At 32.6% G+C, this 18727-nt stretch overlaps 1 protein-coding gene across 5 annotated transcripts in view; it reads right to left on the bottom strand.

Moving 5' to 3' along the window:
• The window catches only part of LOC110994150 (hypoxia-inducible factor 1-alpha), a 67053-nt gene that overhangs the window by 19930 nt on the left and 28396 nt on the right, over nucleotides 1–18727 (bottom strand). For all 5 annotated transcript variants that reach the window (XM_022260680.2, XM_022260664.2, XM_022260671.2 and 2 more), the window contains exons 5-7: nucleotides 17018–17226; nucleotides 15652–15758; nucleotides 1516–1660 (exon numbers count right to left, since the gene is read on the bottom strand). In XM_022260680.2, the coding sequence (XP_022116372.2) occupies nucleotides 1516–1660; nucleotides 15652–15758; nucleotides 17018–17226 (461 nt within the window). The remainder of the gene's footprint in view (nucleotides 1–1515; nucleotides 1661–15651; nucleotides 15759–17017; nucleotides 17227–18727) is intronic.

Below are 18727 nucleotides of genomic sequence, written 5' to 3' on the forward strand. Positions count from 1 at the left end.
ATACATCAATCATTGTAGATGATGGTAAAATGCGAAAATATCGTCATACTAAATAGCTAATTTGCCGTGAAGTGCCATAATAATTGTTATGTGATTTTACGAGTTTGAAGGAAAATAAAACTGTTCACACTAGTGTATAAATTTATTCGTGACCTCGAGACGTGGTCTCCGAGTGCTGACTATGGCCCATAAAAGCGATACGACGCAGAAAGTACTTTCAGAGCCTGATAAAGAATTTTGTTACTAAACATTAACCATCACAACAATTCTTAATAAAGTCAACGTCCAAATATTGAATTTTATGGACGAAAATCTGAAGATTCTTTAGATAATCTACCAAATTGATGTTTGAAAACTTTTAATGAATAAATGAACAAGATCGTACTTCAAAATGTTTCTTATATAGCCACGGGTAGTATACTAAAATTATAACAAATTAACAAAGTAATTTGAAACATCCAATTGAAACTTGTTAAACAGAAAAAAAATACAAACGAAATTCTTGTTTGTCACTAGAAGGCATCAGGGAGCATTGTAACAACGTAATAGCATCATAAAAATATGATGAAACGACAACGACACCGAAAGACGACCTAAAAATCTTGTAAAAGCATCTCTAATCCGGGCACCGTTTTAATAAAGCCGCTGTGGATTCTCTTTAGAAACAAGACTTAATTGACTTGAACGAGTCGCCCTAAGTAACTTTAAAGATGGCGGAGAAATTAAAGCTTCAGCACAGACTGCATTAGGAGAGTATATTGAAGAGAAAATTAAAACCCATTGTTATATCAAACTCGTATATACAATACATAATATAAGGAAATCATTAATCGCATGTAGGTTTTGTTGAATCAGAATTTCGGGATTCTCTTGGGCAAATTGTTACATAAGTCGCCACAGGCTGTGATCAAAGGATTACGAACTACCCTCCCTTATCACCCAGCTTTATTTCGGGTCCTAACAGTTTGCGTTTTTACGAGATCGCCGACCTAAATGGATATCAATTACTGTAGAACAAGAAAATATTTTGTGAGAATAAATTTCTTAAAATAGTTCAGATTCTATCTTCTCACATAACTCTGAAATGATGTTAACGCTGTGTGGTTTGGAATAATCGAGCTTAATTAGACTACGTTAATTAAGATTTATTCTTGTTCGCATTGTCCCAGAAACACTTGTGTTGATTACACGAAGCTGCTGAACCGACTACGAAAACTTTATGAGGCCTTTTCGAAGTAATAATTTACATTCCGCCTTCCGTTAATTGGCAGTTATGTAATAAACTTAATGAAAGACCTCATAAAAAAGTAACTGAAATTGAGTGATTCAGATAAGGAGCGTTCATTAAAACGCCGATTATAGGTAACACGAAAAGCCATTTCATCGATAGACCATATTATAACATTAAAAAATTATATGAAAAATTCCACTTACCTTACTTAAGTTCTATACAAGTCTTCAAAAATATTCACTAAACACTTGAATTGCGTCGTTTTTTCTTAAAGCTAAACCTACCTGATTACGTAATTGACGCAGACGACGCTGATGGGCTTCTGCTGTTTGTCTGTGATGACAGTGGCCTGGGTTTGGACCCAGGCGTAGCCGCCAGTCTTCGCCAGGAAACGGTATTGCCCGGTTTCGCATTGCCCCTTTGAGAACACTGAAACAATTACAAAAATTATATTGAAATCAATAATATTCATATAGATTGAATTCGTCTCAAACGATCTGTCACATTTATCTCTTATTAATCAAAGAGCTTGACCTGAAAACGTGAACTTTTAATGATAAAAGTAATCGTCAAAACCATCTACCGCCGCATTTAATTTGGTTTCCAAGCAATAAATAATGTTATTAAACCATTAAATTCGATTCGGCTTGATTTTAAGGATTATAACGATACAATAGACGCATATATAAATTTGTATATCAATTTGCTGGAGAACAGTAGACTGTTATTAGGTTACAATTTTCCACTATCCTAGATCTAACATTGCGTGTCTGTGCAGAAATAGTTCCAGTAAAGGCAATCGAATTAAGTGAACATCGGTTTCCTTCTAATCAAGGTGCCCTTATTTCTAATGTGTCTATTAGCCCACTGTTTTATTAACTACTAGTTTTTGTACTTGGCTCTGCCAAATCTTTTGACAATTAACTACAATATAATTGGTAATTAAAGCAGCAAAGACATCATCACAATGAATACTGTATAACTTAAAATCTTCAACATCTCATAGCGAGGATGAAGTTTCATTACAATACAGTTAGGTACTTTTAAGCGCAGACAATCCAAGCTTAGTATTATCTGATTAGCGAACTGCGTTAGTAACCCGATTAACGAAATCGGCACTGTTGCTCACTGGCATAATCCCAAGTATCACTACTCACTAGATGTTATTGAAGACATTCTAGATACCAAGCTGCGACAAAAACACATTGACCGTGATTACAAATTTTATGTTGCACATTATTTTTAAAGAAAACGACACACGCTTGGAATAATACTATCTAGCTATCTGTACATCTCCGTGATAATGCATAATATTGCGATAATATTACAACAGATAAAAATATACTTGAGTGGTTCAATGAAATGCCGCCAATTACTAAGCCAATTGGTTAAGATAAGTATACTTTTTTATTTTGAATAATTTTTCATCATATTATTTTATTATTTATATTGAGAGTTTGTCACTATAAATAACTGTCTCACAATCTTTACAACCAAAATCTTTCCAAACTCCTAAACTAAATTTCATCAAAATTAAAGTTATTTGAAGTGCAATATGTACGAACGGGGACATTAAAACCGATTTAGGTTAAATGGTCTTAAAAACCGCTTTGCAGTATTTTACGTTAATTGTAAATAAAATTGCTCGGCGACAGGCGAAACGGCAATCTTGTTCAGTCAGTGTATTTGTTATTCTTTTAAAAAGGAATATCGACAATAGTCTAAAAAAAGCTAAGATACTGATACGATCAGATTCTAATATGGATTATAATCAACAGCGACAAGTAATAAAATTCTAAGCATAGAATTACATAGACATGATGTAAAACCGCTAATAATCCTCATATGAAACAAGATAGTAACAGACATTGAGACAAATAGTGACTAAGATAGGAAATTAGCACATTCATAAACTAATAATGAACATGTATATGACGAAGACTTCAAGGACTCACTCCACAAAGATCTAATTAATAATGATAAATATGCTACAGTAAAACTACCTAGTACAATCTATTGTAATGACAGGCTTCCGGGGACTGATCCGGAACGAACCAGATAACAATCCTCTGAGACATTTCAAATGCCTTCCTTTTAGTACAAATAGTGGATTGAAATAGTTTCTGACAGATTTCTCAGAACACTTTCCTTTAAAACACTCAACTTAAGTTTTACAATAAGTGAATCTATAGAAAAACCTTGAGGTAAACGACGACTCTTAACGAAAGTGGCAATAGTTCAAAACTAGGTTATTCCAATTTCAATGCTATATTTTAATTCCCTAGAGAGAACTCTAGATGCATTATTAAAAAATCTAAAGAGTTTGTGATATATATTATGACTTACTTATATAGTACGATATGGTTATGATAATACTTGTAAAAGTATTAGAAAGCCGTCCTGTTTGTGTCAATCTATGATACCCAATGACCCATAGAATCAACCATAGAACTGATTTAAATAAACCTATTGTTATAGGAATGGGGATAATACTGCATCCGTTTTACTAGGCACGTAATCTAGCTAGACCACGCCCGCTCAAATACAGTACTGAGAAAATCTTGGTTAGGTACTATTATTGTGTGTAATATAATGTGGAACGTTTATTCATCTTATACAAATCAGTAACAAAGTTAATTAAAGTATCCCTTTCTATCAAATCGAGTTAACGCTATAATGGAGAGAGACGAATAGTGCTTTTGTAATGTGAACGATGAATTTCAAAGTTCTACCAATCTTAATTGATCTTAATTCTCAAATATAACTTTTTGTAATTTCAAAAGACCTGAAATATAGTTACACAACCCAACAAATACATAGCTAATTGTCTTTGATAAACTTTTTGTCATAGACTCATAGTAGAAGAGAAATCGTTATAAAGAAAGTAAGAACTAAATCTGCAATAATAAATATTTAACATGATAGAAAATGTATCTGCGTAACAATGAGCATACAAAACTACAATTTCTATAGAACCTTTTAAATCGGGTTCAACAACCCCAAAACATATGAAATTCTGTACATGTGAAGGTACTGAAATAACAACTCCTTCGATATGGTTTATATTTTTGCTTCTCTAAACGGTAAATTTACATAGTCGTACAATATTTTATGCAAACGAAAAGCGATGCGATTTTTAAATATCAGTTTTAAAATATTACAAGCCTGTCTCGGCATCGAATTGTTTAATATTCTGGATTATAGTCTATGTCTAATGTCACTCATAATAAAGTATTTTTACAGTCGTGAACAAACATACAAATAATACTTAGCTTCAATAGAGCGAGCGAGAACAGGAGCAATGTTGGCCTAGTGGGGTGCGACTCTCATACCTGCGGTCGTAGGTTAGATCCCGGGCTGTGCACCAATGGACTTTCTTTCTATGTGCGCATTTAACATTTGCTCGGACGGTGAAGGAAAACATCGTGAGGAAACCGACATGTCTTAGACCCAAAAAGTCGATGACGTGTCAGGCACTGGAGGCTGATCACCTACTTGCCTATTAGATTTAAAAAAACGATCATGAAACAGATTCAGAAATCTGAGGCCAGGACTAAACAGGTTGTAGCGCCACTGATTTTTTTTTAAATAGAGAAAACGTTTGGAAACTGGAACTGAAATAAAACATTCCTACTAAGTAACGAAAGATCTCATTATATAAATTTCACAGAAAATGAAATCAATCAATAAAGTTCTACAAAAGGCATTATCATACAAACAAACTACGATACCATACAATTACATAAAAGATAAATTAACACCGTAATAGTATAGCTGCTGAGCTAGTTAGAATAACATTTGTCTTAGATTTCATTTCATTTGAGTAAAAGAGATATGTCGCTGAAAATATTTAAGACTAAATCACGAATTATGATTAACACTGTTCCGAAACCGGGTTTTATCTTGCACGATCAATTCACGTGAGTACACGACCTTGACGCAACATTAATGCTTATTAATTGTCAATAAGATTATCCATAAATTCCTTTCTTTTTTATATGTTTATTCTAATCAAGAATATTATAGCTATTAAAAAACGAAACTGAAGTGTCTAACTTAGTGCGATAATTCCGTTCACATTTAGTTATATCACCCTCTTCCCAGTTTATATTTATAAAAAAATTCAGTGGCGCTACAACCTATTTAGGTCTGGGCCTCAGATTCCTGTATCTGTTTCATCGTCATTTGACAATTTACGCCAAAGCCCAATCCCTATCTCAAAACCTATCAAAATCCATTTTAGATAGTAATCTTAATCCAAATTTTGATAAAAGTGTGCCAAAAACAAATCGATGGATTGTAATAGCCATCTGTCGATACAAGCTATCCATGGTAGGTCGGATCGGTGTATGTGGATAGACTTTTGTATGAAAATGACAGTTAACTGCTATCTTAAGATTTTAACTTACACCAGTTTTTAAACTAATTAAAAAGCTATTTTATGTTATAAACACAGATATGCATATTTTAATTTAACTTTATAAGGTTTTATTTACTTTATTTGGTTTCTATTGATTATCAAATATGAGTGTAAAGAACGAAAAGATTGCATTATATCCGTCGCCAAAAATGTATTGTCTTCGTAGAGATCGATCGACTGTCCCGGTCTGATCTCAGATTGAAAACAATCTTTATTTGTCAACTGTCAATTGTGGAATAATTATTGGGTTCGGGCGTAAATAGGCAGGAGATCAGCCAACTATAATATAATGTGCTGAAGCTACTAGTCCCACACTACAGTATATACATAGTCAAGAATCAAGAGAAACCAACAAACAATATAATCAGCTTTTAAAACTCTTTATAAGTACTCCATAAGCTCTTTTCTGTAAGCTAAACTATTACATACAATAACAATATACTCGTTATCGGCTGTAAAAACACGCGGGACTAGTGTGACCATTACCCAATATACGCAAGTCAAGTTCAAGGCAACAGAAAGCTGAAATATTTTTATCGCGACATTGGATTGAATGGATTTTGTATTTATTTTAAAATAAACGCAGCTGTTATTGGATAGAATCTTTGTCATCTGAGGAATCTTTAATCTCTGGTATATTCTCATTTAATTGCTTTCCTTTGACGTCTCTAGTATTAAAGTTTTATTTTTACCTTTTTATGTAAACATTATAATTTTTTTTTATAGAACTGGGGGCAAACGGGCAGGCGGCTCACTGTTAAGTGATACCGCCGCCTATGGAAACTCTCAATGCCAGAGGGTTCGCGATTGCGTTGCCGGCCTTTTAAGAATTGGTACGCTCTTATATTATATATGTTTAGATTAAGTGTGAACTTTTTACATAATTAATGTTTAATAATAAAACGAGCTTAACTTTTTGTAATAAATTTTTTTATATAATAAGCATTATTCATATAGATGTATTACTATAATCTTTATATGTGTATGTATATATAATATAAGCTTGATACAGGCTGTTTGAATAAAAAAAAATAAAAAAGTAGGACAGGAAAATAATATTATATTAACTATCACGTAAAATTAGCGTTGGATTACGTCAATTTAAATATTTTGCAAATATGTGAACTGTAAAGTATTATGTATTCATACATTATTAATACACCAACTGCGTCATCGGTACGTAATGACTCCAATGGTGCCTGTCGTTATAAACCATAGACTAATATTAAATTCTCATATAATAAAAATCTCCAACATTGCTTTGTGAAGAAGAATTTAGCCCTTTAAAATCTTGTAAAAGGGTTTGGAGCAAGCATGTGTGTTATTTATAAGAACTATCAAAATTCAAAAGCCCTATCAAGGGGCTTCTATAGCTCTCAAAAATTAAGGATTCCTTCTAAACCTTTTCCCTTCCGCAGAACCGTCTTAGGTTCTAAGGCCGCTATCACTAGTATGTGTAAATCATCTCATAAATTTTCCGCTGACATTTCCCCTTTCTTTCTCAAAGTTTCACAGAGCAATCCTTTCGTAATTTGCAATAATTTGTCATTTATCTCTCTCGCCTCAAGAATGATATATTTTTAGTTTGTAATAATTCTGTTAGCAAATGTTAGAAAAGTATAAAACATGCCATGTTTGCCTGCTAAAGCGTGTAAAATCAGATTATCCAAAATCCCATTTCTTTAATAAAAAACGAGCTTTACGAGATAGAATTCATAGACTTTTGTATAGGTTGTGATTTCAAAGTGAAAATCTAGTAGAAATTACGCCAAGTATTTCAACATAAGCTTATTACTTATTTAGTATTAAAAAATATTTATAGATTTTATTCTATACACACATTTAAGCAATACGAAAGGGGCTCTGTTTATATAATAACTTATTAATATTGGCGTCATAAGTGCATAAATACTACAAATACTTAGTTATCCCTAGAATTGCGTGAAGCTGATTAAACCTTTTTCAAGCGGTGTTGTAAATAATCATAAAGTTACTTAATAGGAAGGTTATTCATTATATCACCTCGTTCTGCCAGCTGTGAGCAGAAATTTCACCTCGCCCGTGACACCATCTCATTTGGAATACAATAGGAACTCGTAAATAATTTATTAATTTGTTGGAACTTGAAAAACACACTGTTTTACTTATTTAAGCTTAAAAGTAAATAGAATAAAATTTAAATGTAATAATCATATTAAACGGGCTAATGTGAAACCTTTTTTAAATAAATAAACACATATATATTATATAAATAAATATAATATATATGACAGAACGAAAGACGAATTTGTTTCGTTCTATTGTTAGTCACATGATTAAGCCTTTTTTATAATGTAAGACACCGAATCGCGTTTCGTCAAGTTAAATTGTATGAGATAAAAATGAAATAAGTTATTAATAGAAATAAAACACGTATCGTTTTCGTCATGAATATAAAAATTCTAAATTCAAATTAATTAACGGAGTCCGTGATAATATTTTCGCTGATTTTGACTTCTTCGTATCAAGGAAAACATCGTGAGAAACCGCGCTGTTTGTTTATAATTCTAGAATTCGTATTAAGTTACACTTAAATGATTTGACATCCAGATTTAGTCGCACAAGCACTCAGGCAATAGACTGGGTGCAGTACCTATAAAGCCATATTAAAAAGAAAGTTATAAAACAAATGATAATAAAAAAGATAATCAGAGGAATTCACTAGTCTACCTTCAAAACAGTGGAAAGGTCGCGACAAATATTCTTACACATAAAATGCAGTAAATTTACGATGTCTTAGAAGAATGTGTAGGCGAACTATTTCAATATGAGAAAGTGAAAATACTCGAAATTCAACGCAAGTATAGAAATTAAATTAGGATCGTCGTAGAGTGTAATAGATTTTGCTTTACGTGATCGAGATTAAAGTGAGAAATGGAATTTATCATTCGATCGAATTCAATCGAACAAGGACACTTTCCGTTTCTGTTTTTGCGTTTTGTATACGTATATAAGAAAAACATTGTAGATCCAAGCTATTAAATATTTTCTCAACTGTTTATTCAAATAGCTGATATCATTCAGACCACTAGTTAAACGCGACTGTTTAACGGCTTATTTTTGACTCAGATTTATTTATAGATCATTTGTCAATATAGGCAGGTAGGTAATCAGCATCATGTGCCTGAAGCTATCGACTTTCTTGATCTTAGGCAAGCCGGTACTCTATAGACAGTAAGTCTGGTGGTGCACAGCCAGAGATTGAACCTGATGGATGAGAATATCACGAAGCTTCTAGGCCAACACTGCTCCAAAACTAATAATTACCTATTACATTTGGGAACCTTGGAGACAGATATACTAATATACCGCAAAGTCTAACAGAGAGGGAAGTAATAATTTTGTACATACGCGAGTAAAGCGGGTTCATGAAATAAAAGGTTTTTTTCATTGACAGTTTAATAGTGATGAATTTTATAATAGACGATTAGGTGGTTGGTTTTTCTACGAAAATAATAAGCGTTAACTGCATTATGATTCGTAAAAATGTTATATTACTATTACGTTTCTATAAGTTACACAATATAATTTTGCAGCGACCGTTTATTACCCGCCCACGGCCAACTGAAATAATGCGAACGCCGCAATGAAACATAAATGCCATTTCAGCATTTTTACACGCTTTTAGCTTGTCGCAGTAAAATAATCTCTCATACATAAGATTATTATTATTAGACTTGGAAAGTCCCTAACTTTGAGACATGTCGCAAAGGGTAGGAAGGGTAGAAAAATTATTACCACTGTTCTTTTTACTTTTTTATAAACGAACCCGAAACTTTTTTGCCTAGCCTACTTAAAATGTCTCCTTAAAGTCAGATCCGTCCTGAACGTGCGACCCACAAGTCAGACATTGATGCAGTTTATTATAGAAGTCCTGTATTTGCAGCCTCCAGGTGCGATCCTGAGCAACAAATCGAAGGAACCCAAAATATTAAGAAGCTATAGTTCCTCTGTTCTGGAGTAAGATGCGTCATTCACTGCAACAAGAACTTAGCGGAATCGAGACGATGGGCCCCCAGTCGGCTATAAATAGTAATACTAATATATGGAAATGTCTTGATATATATAAATGCGAAATAATCGCAAATTTGATTTTGACAACAGCATGCTGTCCTATTCCTACATAATGTTCTTTTAAATTGCAGTATTACCTGTGGCCTCAACATGCTTCTCCCACCCCTAAGATCATAATATGATCGAACCCCGTCTGTGCACATATGCGCAACTAACCTCATACTGTCAGATACAGTAAGTAGGTGACTGGCTTGTTAATAAAATATAAAATACCTAATAGAAGAAACCGATGCAATCTGATGCCAATACCCGTTAAGACACAACCAGCGCCACTGAATTATAATATGTTCTTTAAAAAGGATTATTTCCGTTTTGCTAAATATACCACGAAAAATTATCTCGGTTTTACGACGTAACGGGCTTTAGCCCAGAAAGGCGAAGTTATGTCCGCTATTAATAAAATAAAGGCTGAAATTGTAACAAATTTCTCATACGTAAGTAGCTATGTAGCAGTTAACATATATTGTATATAAGAATGGGTAAAATTAGATATTCAGTCGCGAATTCAAAATAAACCATGATAAGTGAAACGAATTTTAGACAGATATATAATTCGAATATGGTCGCGCTTGGCTAAACTAAACTACGTTGGAAATATTACTAATCATAATAGACAACATTTTGATCTCTTATGTATTTAACATACAGTCAATATATCCCATAATGGGGGCTACTACAGACCGATAAAACTTGTTATTTTTTTTTAATCTGGACCCAGGAAAACACAAAAGGAGTCGCAAATCTGGTGACAATATTGGGACATCTTCCATATATTTTATTTATCAATTTAATCTATGTTGCAAATAAAACAGTAGTAACATAAATCTATATATTCTCTTTTATTAACATACTCTTTTTCAACGGATTGAGGGTATATATTATTATAAACTTATAATTACATAATTTTACATTTTTCCGACGTTTTGCGTGGTCACGGTGACTGAAGACAAAACGTGTTGTATATAAAAAAATATCACAGCTATAGAATAAGTTATGTTATCTATATTTATTTCCGGAGTTAATATCGACTAAAACGGGTTTTTACAGAAACATAATATATAAAATATACACCGTGGACACCGCGAGTAATTTCTCAAAACATAAAATTATGTAAAAAAACATAGTTTCAATCCGTTGAAAAAGTGTTTTCTTTAAACATAAATTACTAAAGTTACCATATCGCTAACAAGCGATCTCTTCCAGGCAACCCTAGTAAAGAAAAAGATTATATAAAAAAAAAGACATGTAAGGGTAAAAAGTAGTTCAAGTGCAACAACACCAACAGTAACAACTAATAAAATTAAAATAAAATAAATTTTAATTATTTTCACATTTCAGTATATTCAGAATACTTTTACAGTAATTTAAATTATATATAGTTCGTGTGTACTCCGTAAAAACAATCAAATACGTCAACACGCTATCCCACATGCAACTTTACGATAAAATTATGGTGAGTTATAATGTGATAGGTAGGGCACACGACAAGGGGACTAAAATGTAGGCTAGACACTGCATTACCTATAATATAATCAATTTATAAGCGATGTGTTAAAAGTAATCCAACGTTTCACATAAGTTCACTAGCCACAGCAACGCTTGGCCGAGTCTGCTAATATATATAAAATCCTAATATGTTATATTAGGAATTTGCGTTTTACGTTGGCAGCGTAAGGCTATCTTATAACCTACTCGGTAGTCCATTTATTAGCCGCTGCAGCAAATGCCTCATATATAAACGTTCTCTCGATATACACGTTGTTTGCTCTCGATGTACAGAGCCAAACTTGTGGTACCACTCAAGTCTGTACGCCATGCTCAACTTGATTTTTTATGTAGAAAATGCTCGACTAGCAGACAGTGATTCACAGTCAAAACCATTTACGACGATATCGTTTAGACAACATACTGGTTATATTGACCAAAATCAAAAGTCCCGGCTGAATTCTATTGCATTATGTTCTTAATAAGAAAGTCATCGGATGTTACTTCTAAATATGAGATTTTGACTGTATTTACTTTTTTCTGTTATGGGGATTACTAACACTAGTTACATTTAATATTGTTAAATCGAATTAATTTTCAAATCGCTTTTTATCGCATCAGTCTATCAGCGTATAAAATCGTCAATATTCCCAAGTGGCTCCCAGATAAACGACTCGAATTCACCCACGCGACCCGAACCCATATTTTATACCAAGACAGGGCCAGTAAATGCTATTCTGAATATTAATGTAGCTGTAAAGAGTCTCTTCTGAGGTCATACAACTATGCATCTATGTTACGGTGAAGAAAAAAACATGAGATATATGTTAGGTTTAAAGACTATTTCTCAAAAAAGACAAATGTAAATATGAGAATAATACTCATAACATTACATTAGTCGTTCCCAAAATAATTACAATAAAACGATAGTACATGCAATAAATTTAAAAGTAACCAAAGATATGAATAAAAATTAATTATAAGAAATGAAATTAAAAGTAATTATGTTTAACATATTCACTTAGCTTCGATTTGAATGTATTGAAAGAAGTAATATTTTTTTTATATTTGTGGGTAGTTTATAATACATCGTAAGTAAAAATGTTTTTTGTCGTAGTAAAAACTACTATCGATTTAAACCTGGAACATAGTGACTTATTATTAATTACCATAATATTTAAAAAATATTCAGCCATTGGCCAGCGTAAGTCGCCATTGTAAAATATTACGTAATTTATCTTGAATTATTCTGCTGGGATTTAAAGTTGAATTACTTCCTACAATTTCGAAATGGTTTCTAAAAACAGTGTTACATCGAACTAAGTGCGTCATCAAAAGAGGTTTACCCTTTATGACGTACAAACATTTTTATTTCCTTGCGAAAATCACAAACTTTCTTAAGAATGTGTCTATTTTGGTAAAATTGCCTGCATTTATTTTCATCTCGGGCCAGGCAATACGGGATTAAAAATTTACTTGGCCGATTGCAAAACTCGACAACATGCATCTGGTCCGTTGGCACATGGACTTTAAGTTCTAAAGTACGTTTTCTTTCACGAGCATTCATCCCTTTTTAACACAGTACAATCAGAATTCGCAAGACTGAGATCGCGAGAGCGTTGCCGGCCTTTTAAGCATTCCAAATTATTATAACTACTAATTCGATAGAACGACACAATAATACCTATACCGATTATCATACATTAAAAGACTTAATATATATATATATATATATATATATATTTTATACTTACCTAGATTTTATGACTAACAATATAGCAAGCAGTTATTGTGAACTCAACCAATGTACAAAATTATGTAAATATATATAATACATAATACATTACGATTATTCGCTATAACAATAGAATATCTGTAGTACAATATACAAGAAGCATTTTTCAATTACCAGGTCTAAAAAGAAATCAGTATTTGGCAATTGTCAGTGCGTGGGGCGAACTAAGAGATTCAAATGCGCAATACGCCATATTACGTTCAATTGGCAAATTGTAGATCACATACGAACTAACGCGCTTCAAGGATCACCAATACTAATATAAGACATCAATTCACAGACTACAATTACAAAAATTACAACTATTGAAGTTTAGTTAATACTTCTATTGGCGCGATGGAGAAAATTGATGTCACTTTATTTTATGATGCGCGCGCACACCGAGACCTGAATTCGACATCGTAAAGTTAGGTCTAGGTGGCATGAAAACCGATAACTATGTTCAAGTTGTATATTCTAGTATTTTTATATTTACGTGTTTCCTAACAGTAAAATGAAACAGTTTGAATAATAATAAATCAATTTCATATACGACGGTGATAGTATTTACTAATTATTTATTTATTTAAATATGATATTTTCGATTAATTTTATTATTTATCGTTAATCACACTTTTAGTTATTTTTTTCCATAAAAAGTTTATCTTCTAACGCATGTACCTACATGTATGCACTCATTTTTTATTGTAAAAATCACTAAATATTTTCTCCTTAAACATTTGAATTTGGCATCCGTTTTTAAACTTTTTTCGTGCTGGTTACACAAAAATGACATTATTTTAAATAAAGTTGATAAACATTAAATATTGCTATACATTATAATGTTGTTCTGATGTCAAAATATTATGAATAGATAAGAAATCAAAAACATTACAGATAACACATTAACCTACTGTTATAAATAAAACGATATTAAATAGATGTGAACACGAATTTAAATATATGTTTCAATAAAAAAAATTTAATAGAACTGGGGGCAAACGGGCAGGACGCTCAACTGATGTTAAGTGATGCCGCCGCCCATAGACACTCTCAATACCAGAGGGCTCGCGAGTGCACGCCGGCCTTTTAATATAAAATATTTTATTTTATTAATTATTTTGTTTATGAAATAATTATTTATTGAACACTTTGGATCGCAAACACAGTAGGTAAGGAAATGTGCGGCTTACAAGCGACCTTGACAAGCATAGTAAGGAGAAATGATAGAAAAAAGTTTAGACTACCAAAATATGACATAATAAGCTTTTAATATTTTAAAACCTTTGAGATGTGGTGCTGAAGGCGAATGTTAAGAATATCGTGATTGCAAAGCGCACCAATATATCAGTCTTTGACGCAACCCCGAAGACTACTGTACTATATAGCGACAACGAATTATCTCATATTTCACCCAAACGATGAGAACTTGGACAATCTGGTTGGTATCACATAAGACAAAAGACCACGTAGCCAACACACCAGGTAGACCGATTAAGAAAGACTCGTCCTCAGAAATGTACACTGTAAGATAATCAGCTCCTATTTCCTTGCTGCCACGACGCTCATACATGAGCTACCGACTGAAGAGTGAGAGATAATTTGTTTTTTGATTCTAGTCATACATATGTGCCAACTTGATCGTCGTTGAATAGGAAAGGAGTCTTAATTGGAGAAAATACGTCACGCAATTTTTGGAGATTCTTGCCCCCCCCCCCCCATGTAACGCGCCGTAACGTTTTTCTGTACCCAATAGTAAAACGCTTCGTTACCCAGTGACGTATTAAACCTAAAAGTTGCCATTTATGTGGTGTAAAGTATCGGAATGTCGAAAATAATATAATATAACGCCTCCTGCCCCCTGTTCTATAAAAAAAAAACAAAAAAAACGCATAATTCAATCCCCGCCCCGCATCGTAACGTTTTATCCCCCTCCCCCCCATTTGTTACGTACGTTACGTTACGTGGTACCAATTTCGCATTTAAATGAAATTTAATCAAATAACTAACAAGAAGTACCTTCGCATTTTCATACAAATAAATACGTAAATTTCATGAATACTTAAATAATTTCTACAATTTATTGTTACTAATTAATTTTAATGTGCTAAATTTATCCTAATGGCTATTGCCTTAATACTTAAATGTTATCGTATAATCGTTTTTTACTGTTTAATAGTTTATATTATTACTATTCTCGTTTCGGTCCGGCTAACGTCTATACGTATATTGTTACTTCATAAGCCATTATTAAGCCATTATCTCTGACAAAAATTCTTTCAGTTCGTTTAACTTTAAGTTGTTCGAAATTTAAAAAAATAACTTTAATATTAAAATGTCCAATCAATAAATATAACTACTTTTCTAAATTATGAACAACAATTAAATCGTTATTTTAGTAAACCTAGAAGAATTCTAACTACACTCAGTTTAAAGCCAAGATCAAGACGAGATATTTTCACAACTAGCGCTATCTGTTAGTGGATAAAGAAAACAAGAAAGGAACGCGTCGTAATTTTAAACTTGATATCGCATGTTTCATGCAACAGCGATAGGTGGCGCTGTTCCACATTTTAAGCATAACATTTAAAAATAATTTTCCAATTAAATGAGATTTTATGCACTTACATGATTTAAATTGATGAGCCAATGATGCACTATCGGCTGCGTGATGATAATCATATAGGGAACGCCCGTTTAAATCGCCAGCGTCGAAGCCAAGAGTATTCATTAATCTGGAACAATTAAGCGTAAAATTAGAACGGAAATAGCGTTAATGATTCTTAAATTTAAGTTTTAATAGACGAATTTAACGTCAAGTATTTTAATTATGTATGTTCAATTAGGCAACTTTAATGAACACATTAATTTGTAAAATATTTTTAAATTATTTAATTTCTTTATATTTGAAAATAACAATGAAAGCAAATATAAAAATCTTAAATACTAAAATATTTAAGTTATCAAAATCGAGTAATTAGTTGACCTATATTTTAATATTTCCCATAACACGAAAGGTCAAACAATGTGACCTACGATCATGCCTAATAAGGGTTATGTTTACCGGTATCTATTAGTTTAACCTTGAATGACCTATTGATATATCCTTATTTTTTAAACGACTAAACTTCAAACAAAAATCTCAACGTTCAAACAACCTAGTTTCAACTTACAGGTTCGGTACAATTCAAAAACCCCGCCATTTCTTTAAATTCCCAACACTAAACACCAAACACAACACAATATCACATCCAAACCAAGAATCACATCACAAATCACTGCACTTTTAACAATTTCCACCAGCTTGTGGGTTTATCGCGAACGAGCGTTAAACACAATCATATTTAACCTACAAAATACGTTTGAAGGTGATATTTTGTTGATATTATACAACCACGATGTATGGAACATGGCGAAGGTCAAACTTCACTCTAGCAAGCATTACCTAAATTCGGTCAGGTAATAGCGTTGATTTTTATTAACGCCATCTAGTAGTGACATGACGTACTATGAAAAAATCATGGGTGAAAATACTTTACAGATATTAACACCATACATTTTTACATTACTTTTAAATTTATCCACATTACGTGTGGCGTAGTTTTTTTTAATAGATGTACAGTAATGTGTTTCATAATAATAAATTATTTCATTATATTTTTTATTAAGAGTAGTGTTGGCCTAGTGGCTTCAGAGTGCGACTCTCATACCTGAGGTCGTAGGTTCGATCCCCGTCTGTGTACCAATGGAGTTTCTTTCTATGTGCGTATTTAACATTTGCTCGAACGGTGAAGGGAAACATCATGAGGAAACCGACATGTCTTAGACCCAAATAGTCGACGACGTGTGTCAGGCACTGGAGGCTGATCACCTACTTGCCTATTAGATTTAAAAATGATCATGAAATAGATACAGAAATCTGAGGCCAAGACCTAAAGAGGTTGTAGCGCCACTGATTTCTTTATTTTTAATAATATTTTTATGTAATTCTTACCCTTCATCCGTATACGTGAACTTCATATCCAGATTATGTTTAGTAAGAAACGTCTTACTATCAAGTGGTATTTCAATATTCGACGGGTGGGGTATTGGCCGCCCCACCGCCACCAAAGCGCCATTTTTATTTAACTTAACGCCATCTTTTTTATCAATCTCATTTTCGGGTTTCTCTTCTGTCAGCATGTGGCCAGTTAGGTGAATTACCTGTAAAAATATAAGAAGCATTTTACGATTTTAAATTATGCAATATTTTTAGATAGGTTTTTGTTTTCAAAGACATTGCAGTCAGACACAAACAGCTCAACTCATGTGTATTAATGACATTTTTATAGTAAAATTTAAGACGCAAAAATCGATTTTCGTTTATTAAGTACTTTTAATTGTTTTTTTATTTATTAAACATATTTACTGTATAAAAAGAATTTAGTGTGGTGGTACACAAACTTGTTTAATATTTGAAATATCTATCTTTGTATGTCTTCTTGGGTTTCTTTACTAAAGTATTAGTTTGCCTAGCTTTTGACAAAAAAGCTTTGCCTACAGCGTTAAGCTACATATTATAAATCCAAATCCAAGGTTCGATTTCCGGAAGTATTATCATTACTTGTATTGAATAATCATGAACAATAGAAATGATTTAAGCATAAAATTACTTTGAAACTCGCCCTGTATGTATCTCTTATCGAGGTTTAAATAGACCAGACACCCAATCAAATATTGGCGGACCATTGTCATACATTTTGTATATTCCGATGGTAAAAACTGTAATAGAACCTATATTATAGCCAAAATAACGCTACAGCCTTATTTTAAAAGAGTAAGTGTGGAGTTTCTTGCCTATTCTTCGCCACACAAAAACTTTTGGAAGGGGCAACTAGAATCATCTTTATATTTAATTTAACGTTCAAAAGTGTCATTTTAGGCGGTCTAATTGGAATAAATGATCTGATATTTGAATATCTGGGTCTCACATTTCTCTATCTCTAACATGATCATCTAACAGTTTAATAGGCAAATAGGTGCCTAGGGTAAAACTTGTTGAGTTTCTTGCCCATTCTTCTCAGAACAAGGCCGGTAGTTTTGCGAACGGATGGCGTAGTCTTGGTGAATTTTGTAAACGTTTTTGACATGCATAAGCATGCCCTAAGACGCATCTGTTTAGACGCGAATAAACGAATTTTGATTTTTGATTTTGGTGATCAAGCCATCGATGTTTTGGGTCTAAGGCCGGTCTCCTCACGATGTTTTTCTTCACCGTTCCAGTGAAAGTAAAATGCGCACATCAAAAGAAAGTCCATCCAGGATGAGAGTCACAACACAACACTGATGAAGCCATACAGTAGTTTTAATGAAATATGTAGTATACGATTTACAATGTTGTAAGATACTTATACCTATAAGTAGATATGTCGAAAACATTCAACAAAAAACACATCAATAAAAATTATATCTCTTTTCTAATAACCATTTGGCAATTCCTATTGACAATTTACAAATATATTAAACATACAATAGACTTTAATACTGAGAATTAGAAATCGCCGCTCTTTATTGATTGACCAAACAAAAATTTTTAGCGCTTTATGACATCATAGACTGGTCAAGGATAGAAACTCAATTGATGAATGCGAAATTTACTTTAAAAATTATCCCAGTTGGAGCATTTTATTTTTGAAAAGATATCAGAGATCCAACCATTTGTATG

This window comes from Pieris rapae, chromosome 1 (genome assembly GCF_905147795.1).
Source record: "Pieris rapae chromosome 1, ilPieRapa1.1, whole genome shotgun sequence".
Taxonomy (NCBI): domain Eukaryota; kingdom Metazoa; phylum Arthropoda; class Insecta; order Lepidoptera; family Pieridae; genus Pieris; species Pieris rapae.